Source organism: Peromyscus eremicus, chromosome 17 (assembly GCF_949786415.1).
Source record: "Peromyscus eremicus chromosome 17, PerEre_H2_v1, whole genome shotgun sequence".
NCBI classification, from domain to species: Eukaryota; Metazoa; Chordata; class Mammalia; order Rodentia; family Cricetidae; genus Peromyscus; species Peromyscus eremicus.
The window spans coordinates 53,237,431-53,246,963 of record NC_081433.1 but is presented as its reverse complement, the minus strand read 5'-3'; the positions used below and the strand labels follow the sequence as shown (position 1 = coordinate 53,246,963).

General features: G+C 42.7%; 1 protein-coding gene across 1 annotated transcript; it reads left to right on the top strand.

The window, feature by feature from the left end:
• The first annotated feature begins 294 nt into the window (after nt 1–294).
• Smim31 (small integral membrane protein 31) lies at nt 295–5,047 on the top strand. The gene is given in 2 exon segments (XM_059244468.1): nt 295–406; nt 4,875–5,047. Coding segments are annotated over 2 exon segments (285 nt in total).
• The last annotated feature ends 4,486 nt before the right edge of the window (nt 5,048–9,533 follow it).

Sequence of the window (9,533 nt, the reverse complement as noted above, 5' to 3'; positions counted from 1 at the left end):
GTTGGGTTGAGTTATATTTTTTTAGACAGAATTTTGACTGTATGGAATAGACTGGCCTCAACTCACGATTATCCTTCTCTGGTCCCTCTAATACTAAATGACAGCCATGTGTCACCACACCAAGCCACACTTCATTTTCACCAGTTACCTTGCTCTAGGCACATAGGTAATTTGATAAGTTTTAGCACATGTATTTGGTTCTAAAATACATCATTGCTGAGCAGTCCTCTGGATTACAGTGTCCCTAAGACAATGTTTGTTTCCTACTGCAGGTGGAATCACCTTTGGTCTTTCATGGAGCTTCCATTCACCAACTTGGAGATGGCGTTCATTTTACTGGCTTTCTTTATCTTTTCCTTGTTTACTCTGGCGTCCATCTACTCCAGCCCTAACGAAAGAAATGAAGGTAACAGAAAAGAGAGGGAGAGCCCTTCATGGCCACTCTCTGTCTTTTCCTTCACAACCATCTTTCTGTGTAGCTGGATACGGTTTCATTGCTATTCTGTGTATGAGAATGAGTATGTTTGGTTTTACAGGTGGTGTGTGTGTATGTGTGTGTGTGTGTGTGTGTGTGTGTGTGTGTGTGTGATTTTGTTTAAGTACATATGCCTGGGAAGGAGAGGCATTAGAATGTTTTTCAACAGACTCTTGTCAGGCTCTGGAAATGTAGCTTAGTTGGGGTTCGGGCTATCGTCCAGCTCATAGAGTGCTTGCCCCCCATACTGGAAGCCCTCAGACCTGCATAAACCAGATGTGGTGACGTAGATCTGTTATCCATCATTCTGAAGGTGGAAGAGGGAGGATCAAGAGTTCAAGATCCAGCCTGGAACACAAGAAAGTCTGTCTCAAAAATTAATTAAGTCTCCTCAAAGCTCAAACATTCAAAAAAATGAAGATGTATTTTAAAACTCAATACTATGTTTTTGCCAATAATAGCAAGTGTTAAAAAGGAAAGGTATGAGTGTGCTAGGTAGTCCAGACTCCACCAAGATCTATGAAAGATAAAGAATAACTCAGGGAGCATTTTTGAGAACAAGAAAAATTATACATGTATGTATAAATATATGCTGAGGACATTTTACATATTTATGGAGAATAAGATAAAGTCATAAGAAAGTAGTGCTTGTGGGTTTTTGAGTCAGGGTCTCACTATGTAGCCTTGGCTGTCCTGAGACTTACTGTATAGACCAGCATGGCCTTGAACCCACAGGGTTCTTTACCTCACAAGTGCTGAGATTACAGGCATGTGCCAACATGCCTGGCTGTGCTTATGGCAACTTGCTTTGCTTTGATATGTATGAATGTTTTGCCTGCGTGGATTTATGTATGTATGTATGTGGGTCACATACATGCCTGGTGCCTGGAAAGGTCCAAAGAGGCATTGAGCCCCTTGAACTGAAGTTTCAGATGGTTCTTAGGCCCTGAATGGGTGCTAGGAACCAAGCCCGTCCTCTGCAGGTTCAGCAAGTGGTCTTAAGCGCTCAGCTCTCTTGCTCCTTCCCATTTGTGGCTTTTGACCAAATTTTTCTCATAGGTTCTTGTCTGTGAGAAGTACTGTCTATGAAATAGATTGTGATTATAGACATGCAATGGTAAATAAACTATTAGACACACGATGGAAAGGATTAGAACACAACTGCCCCACTAAATAGATGCTCAGCTTCCTGCCAACACCTAAAGTCAGAAACCTAACTGGATGGAGTCTATAAAGCCTGTTCCTGTTTCACAAATTGTGTGGATGGTATTTGTTTAAAATGGATTTGGCTGACAGAGTTAGGCCAAAGCAGCACTTACTCTAACTGGGTGATAATATATTTCCCTCACATGGTGGTGAGTTTGGGGCTGGCATGGCCTTCCCTGGTATCTTGAACCAAGACTATTTCTACATTGGTTCCTTGCCTTCACTAACCTCTAGCTCCATGTTATAGACCAATCCAGAAGACTGGAATCAAATTTTTGGTCTCAGAAGTCAAACACCTAGCCAAAATTTTGAGTTTGTGTTTCTAAAGCAAGAAAGGTAAAACCAATAGTGCCTGTCATGTGTGTGTGTGTGTGTGTGTGTGTGTGTGTGTGTGTGTGTGTGTGTGTACCTTAACCTCGCCATCATCAGGGAGCTAATGGGCATTAAATCATGGAAGAATCAAGCCAGAAGGAATGTTTAGATTACTTGACCTTTAGAACTTTGTGAGTGGAGTGTGTGAGTGTGTGTGTGTGTGTGTGTGTGTGTACAAGCGTGCATGCTTAATTTTTAAATTTTATTTATTCATTTATTGAGGCTGGGTCTGTCTGGCCTGGAACTCACTACATAGACCAGACTAATCTTTTGTTTTGTTTTGGTTTTGGGTTTTTGGTGTTTTATTTTTTGAGATGTTTTCTCTATGTAGTCCTGGGCTGTCCTGGAACTTGCTCTGTAGACCAGACTGACCTCAAACTCACAGAGATCCGCCTGGCTCTGTCTCCTTAGTACTGGGATTAAAGGTGTGTGCCACCACACCTGGCTTATTTATTAATTTTCAAAATAATATTTCATACTTTGAGAATTTCATGCATATGTACATCTTTTGATCGTATCCACCCCTCACTTTCTCCTGCAACTCCCCACAGACTTCTCTCCAACAGATTCTCCCCCATCTTCATATCTTTCTTCTTTCTTCATTTCTGAACCACTGAGTCCAGTCACTACTGCCTATGTGTGCATGGATGTGGTCATCCAGTCCAGCATGATCAACTACCAGCAGCCACACCCTCAAAGAAAAATGATTTCCCCAGATCCCAGCAGCCACCAACTGTCCACAGTGTTTCAGCTAGGGGTGAGGCCTCAAGTGCCACAGCCAAACCCATCATTTTGTATGCTAAATTTAAAAATTAATTTTTAAAGATACATTTTGAGGCTGATGGTGTAGCTCAGTTGGTAGAGCTCTAGCCTGGGAAACACAAGGTTCTAGACTTGATCTTTAGTACAACATAAACCAGGAGTGTTGGTGGACCTCTACATGGGAGGTAGAGGCAGGAAGGTTATCCTTAGCTTTATAGGATGTTTAAGGCCAGCCTGAGCTGAAGATCTTAGCTCAAAAAGGTAGAATAAAAAGTAGAAAAAGAAAGTAAGCTTCCTGTTACAGAGCTACACATTCAATGACCATTTACCATCCAAGAAATCAGACATGCATGTGAATTTGCCCACTATGATCTTTAAGTCTAATCCTGGAGAAAAAGGTCAACAATGCCAAGCACTACTCAAGCCCTGTGCTTGTGAAAAACAGCTGTACCTCAGATTCAGCCCCCAGCCTTTTGTTTTCTGAAAACCCCCACCCTCCTGTTCCATAGCATGGCTTTATCAGGAAGTACTGTGCGTCTCCACTCTTAGATATGACTCATCGTCTACTTTTGTTTCGGGCTCCGAGAGCCCCATGAGGACCCCGAGTTTACCTGATGGCTAGGGCAAACAGAGGCCCCTCCACCTTGTCTCAAGCAGTTGACACGGACTCCACACACTCCAGCTCTTTGTCTTAACAGTTGTTTTGACTGAGATTAAAACTGTTTGTCCCTCTGAAGCTAGCTGGAGATAAAGATAAATGTTTCCTGGAAGGCTAACTGAAGGATCGTTCTCCTGATTGCAGTGGGGCACAGGAGTCAGTCAGTCACTCATCCGTACCTCCGATACCCATCTCTGTAACAGGTAAAGGAAAACCACCCTGCTGAGGCCGTGTAGCTTTGAATTTGGGGTGCTGCCCACATGGCATTTGGCTGACTCAAGCCAATCTCTTTGTTATTTCATTTTTTTTCTCTTTTTCCCCCCTCCTTTCTTTCACAAAAATATGGTATGGCTCCCATTTAGGATCCTCTTAAATAGGTATGATACAAAAAAGAAAATCACAGTTTTTTAGTTGGATTACAACTATTTCTTTTCTGGAGGAAAGAGATGAATGTTCAGTATAAGAATCTCACTAGGAGGCCAGTGAGCTGGCTCAGTGGGTAAAGGTTCCAGCCATCGAGCCTGGAGACATGAATTCGGTACCTGGGACCCACATCGTAGGAGAGAGCTGACTCCTGCAAGTTGTCCTCTGACCTATACACGCAGGCATGGCTACAAGTGCATGTGCTCTCATCTCACACGCGCGCACACACACACACACACACACACACACACACACACACACACACACGCTGTGGAATATCATTCTGTATGGTGTGAATGTGTGTTGCTCTGGTTGGTTGATAAATAAAATGCTGATTGGCCAGTAGCCAGGCAGGAAGTATAGGCAGGATAAGCAGACAAGGAGAATTCTGGGAAGAGGAAGGCTGAGTCAGGAGTCACCAGCCAGACACAGAGGAAGCAAGATGACAAGGCAGAACTGAGAAAAAGTACCAAGCCATGTGGCTAAACATAAATAAGAATTGTGGGTTAATTTAAGTGTAAGGACCAGTCAGTAATAAGCCTGAGCTAATGGCTGAGCAGTTATAATTAATATAAGCTTCTGAGATTTGTCCCAACCGCCAGCTGGCCAGGACACAGGAAACCTTCCAACTACACGCGCGCGCGCGCGCGCGCACACACACACACACACACACACACACTAAAATGTAATTTTAAAAAAGAATCCTAAGCCGGGCGGTGGTGGCGCACGCCTTTAATCCCAGCACTCGGGAGGCAGAGCCAGGCGGATCTCTGTGAGCTCGAGGCCAGCCTGGGCTACCAAGTGAGTTCCAGGAGAGGCGCAAAGCTACACAGAGAAACCCTGTCTCGAAAAAACAAAAAAACAAAAAAAAAAAAAAGAATCCCCCTAAAAAATGTAACTCAGTGAGAACAGAATGCAGAAGTTAGGGATGAAAATCCGCCTGTAGATTCCTTCTGCTCACAGTTCATGCATGATCAGTGTCTGCTGGGAGAGAGAAAAAAGGTAGGAAAAACAAGATGAAATAAAATTGCTGGGCTGATAAGATGGCTTATCAGTTAGAGGCACTTGCTACCAAGCCTGATGACTTGAGTTCAAATCCCAGGGTCCTCATGCTGAAAAGACAGAATCAGCTCCTGCAAGTTGCTCTGTGACCACTGTATGCATGTACCACACCTGTACATAAGTAAATAAATGCAATAAAATTTTTAAATTTAAATGCTTTATCGCCACTGAACTTTTTTCCTTGGGAAAAAAAGTCAATAACAAACCAGGTAAAGCAATATTTTACACAAAATAAGATAATTTTACACTGTGCACCTAGAATGTTCCATTTTTAGTCAGTTCTCCAGCCAGCTCTTAGAATGCTGCCTAGGACATGGGTGGTTCTGAAGAACTCATTACTGAATGCCATAGCAAATACACTCAGCTTATTTCCTTAAGCAATCATCACACTGTATGCTTTCCAAATTCATTAGCATGATGTATTCTTTCTCTCTCGTTCTATAGTTTCTCCACCTGACTTCCATAACATTTTGTATCTACTTAATCATTCAAGCCTGCCTAAATCTATGAAGCAGATATTATTATTATATTATATCCAGAAATCCTCAAACATACCTACTATAATCCTTTACATAAAATTTCATGCCCTGCAGGATGGTAGTAGCACACACCTTTCATCCTAGCACTCAGGAGGCAGAAGCAGGCGCATCTCTGTGAGTTCAGACCAGCCTGGTCTAGACATTGAGTTCCAGGACAGCCAGAGCTATACAGAGAAACCCTGTTTCTTTTTTTTTTTTTTTTTTGGTTTTTCGAGACAGGGTTTCTCTGCGTAGCTTTGCGCCTTTTCCTGGAACTCACTTGGTAGCCCAGGCTGGCCTCGGACTCACAGAGATCCGCCTGGCTCTGCCTCCCGAGTGCTGGGATTAAAGGCGTGCGCCACCACCGCCCGGCTTTATTTTTCTTTTTTTTTTTTTTTTTTTGGTTTTTCGCCCTGTTTCAAAAATTAAATTAAATTAAATGAATAAATACATAGAATTCCATGCCCTTGTGAAGGAGCAGAAACATCATCATAGGCTGGTGTTCGCACAAAGACATCATCCAAGATGACCTAGGTTTGCCCTTGTAGTCCCAGCTCTAAGGAGGTGAAGACAGGAGAATCGAGAGTTCAAGGCCAGCCTGGGCTGCATAAAACCGTATCTCAAAAGAGGGGTGGGCTGGAGTAGTGGCTCTGTGGTTAAGAGCACTTGCTGCTCTTACCAGGGGAACCAAGTTTGGTTCCCAGGACCCAAGTGGTGGTCATAACCATCTGTAACTCTAGCTCCAAGAAATCTGACACCCTCTCCTGGACTCCTCAGGCACTAAGCACATACATGGTACATATACATACGTGCAGGAAAACACTCATACACGTAAAATAAAAACAAACCTCTAAAAATAATCATAAGAGTTAGGTGTGGTGTGCATGCCTTGAATCCTAGCAACTGAGAGGCAGAGGCAGGCAAATCTGTGAGTTCAAGGCCAGTCTGCTTCCTGGAGCGAGTTCCAGGACAGCCAGAGCTACACAGAGAGACCCTGTCTCCAAAAATAATAATCATAATAATAAATAAATTCTTAAAAAGATATCTGAGTTATGTATAAACACCCTCCAGTAAACTCCGTGTCATACAGAGCACATTAATTCAAAACAGTACAAATCTATATAGATAAGTTCCAAATGATGGTTCTCAATGTGTATTTGATTACCCACTTACAGCATTCACATTTGTTATGTTCATGAAGTATATATATTCTAATCTCAAATAAAATGTAACTAACATGGATGTACCTGCTTGGAAGAAGAAATTATGGAACGAATGCCAAAGTCAAATGCAGACAAGTTTGGAGGTAGGATTTAACTGAGTGATAAAGTATTCACCTGGTCTGCACAGGGCCCCATGTTCTAACCCTGCATACCATGAAAAGTATCTATGCACAGATAGGCTTGTGTATCTCCTTCCTCGGTGTTATCCAGACCACTGTGCCTTTTTCTTGAATTATAAAGAATCATTTCCACACTGTAAAGCTACAGCATCAGCTTAGAAAAGACTGGGGTAATAGCATGTGTCTACTTTAAAGACAAACTCAAAGACTTGCAGGTAGGAGCCATTTCCTGCCTGAATTATATTGTCATCCACCTGCCTTTGAAAGCTGTCCTGTCTAACAACCAGGAGGAAGTGATAAAATGTAAGTGACCCAGTAGGGAATCATAAGGCTATCCTAGGTAAGTAATGATCCTTCATCAAAGGTGTGTGCGCTGCCTCCTGACAAACAGTAGCCGCCCACATCCCCATGCCAGACACTCCCTTCCAGGGCGGCTGTGGGAACTGCCAGCCAGAGAGCCTTTGACACTTCATCTGTGCGCTCAGCACACAGACAGAGCAGCAAAGCCAGAGCCTGAGGCTCATGGGTCACCAACTCAGAGTAAGAGAAAATTTAGATCATCTTAGAATTCTTTAGCTACAATTGAAAGCTTTATTTACATTAAGAATTCATTTCAAATCCAGCATAGTGGTGTACATCTTTAGTAGCAGCACTCAGGAGGAATAGGTATCCTGGTCTGTAGAGAGAGATAGAGAGGTCCAGTCCAGCCAGGGCTTTATAAAGAGACCCTGTCTCTATAACAATAACAGCAACAACAATAATAGTAATAATATAACTGTATAGGGCTAGAGAGATGGCTCAGTGGTTAAGAGTCCTGGCTGCTCTTCCAGGGGACCCTGGTTTGATGCCCAGTGCCAACAAGGCAGGAGGATCATGAGTTCAAGACCAACCTAGGCTACAATACAAGTGTGGGTGAGAGAACCAATCGAGTTACTTAGATGTTTCAACTGCTGCTGAGCAACTTTTTCTTAATCTTGTTTTTAAAGATTTATTTATTTTATGCATGAGTGCTCGACCTACATGTACACCTTTATGCCAGAAGAGGGTATCAGATCCCACTAGAGATGGTTGTGAGCCACCATGTGGTTGCTGGGAATTGAACTCAACCTCTGACAGATCAGCCAGTGCTCTTAACCCCATAGTCATCTCTCCAGTTCAGCCATCTCTTCAGTCCGAATTACAGTTATTTCAAACTAAAAGACTAAATGGGATGGATGGTAGGAACTAGAGCAGGGTGGATCAGGCCCCGATCCCTACCGCTCACCGTATAGGTAGACTCTGTAAGGGCCGTGAGGCTGCCCTTCTTCATCTATAAATTAGTGGAGATAAATTGCCCACATGGAGCTGTTGTGTGAATTGAAATGTGACTGGGTAAAATGTGATCAGGGGTTTAAAACACAACACTCCCTTTGTCAAGTTGCCTTACTTTAGTGCTGTTCTTGCTCAGGTCCTGTAACTGTCTGTGATTTTTCTTCTGTAGTGTGTCTGTGTCTCTGTCACTGTGTTAGAGTATGTGGCCTCTTGAGATGATTGATGTCTTTGGTGTATTCTCTTTGGGCGTTTATCTTACACACACATACACACACAACTCCAAACAAGTTGAGTTGGTTGAAACGAATTTCACATCTGCAGTAGTTTTTCTGAACCATTTCTGTTTTTTGTTTTGTTAGGTTGGGGGTTGGGGTTTTTTTGCAGGGGTTGGAAGGGGTGTTGTTATTTTGAAGGGGGTACAATGTTTAGCTTTGGTTTTATGAACATTTTTGTGACACCAAATGCAGCTTGGTGACAAGAAATGTTTGTTAAGAACCTGCTCATAGATATGATAGCTCAAATATTTGTTGATAACCTGTCATAGATATTATAGCTCTTCCAAAAAAAATGACATTTTTGTCCTGGAAGGATTGGCTAAATAACACCAAAAAAAAAAAAAAAAAAAAAAAAAAAAAAAAGTTCCAAAACACACACTTATGAATTCTAGAATCTGGGTGGCCATATCCTAAAGGAATATTGACAAAGACAAAAGAGCATTGAACAAACAATAATTGTTCTGCTCCCCCCTCCCCCCAGCATGACTGGCTCAGGCTGTCTTCTTACAAGGCCTGTAAATGCCTGCATAGATATTTCCACACAACAGTTGGTCACCGCGTCCCTCTGTTGACTGATGGGTTCACTGCCCTGACCACAAGCTTTTTCATATTCATGAGGTAAAATTCCTGCACATTCCACTGAACACATCTTCGTTCAGGGCTGATCTGATGCTAAGCAGTCACATTAACCTCTCGTAGGACAGATTCGTGCCACTTGACCCGTGTGTCACATCACCCTCCCCAGCCCCTGTGCCCTCTGACAGACGACCGGGTACATGCCATTGTAGCAGAAGTCAATTTTGTTTTCTTTTGTCTGAGACATGGTCTCACTGGGTAGTGCTGACTGGCCTGGAACTCAGTAAGTAGACCAGGTTAGCCTCCAACTCACAGAGATCTACCTGGTTCTGTTTCCCCAAATCTTAAGATTAAAGGTGTGTGCCACACATGACTCTGCAAAATTTTGTAGACTGATCAGTGTCTACAGGTATAGTTCTGAAGGGCATACCATAGCACACCTGTCATCTATTGTTAATTTTGATTGTCCTCGTTGACAAGTAAAGAATCAGTAAGGAGACTTTGCTCCAGGTATGGTGGTACATACCTTTAGTCTAAGAGGAAAAATAAAAGG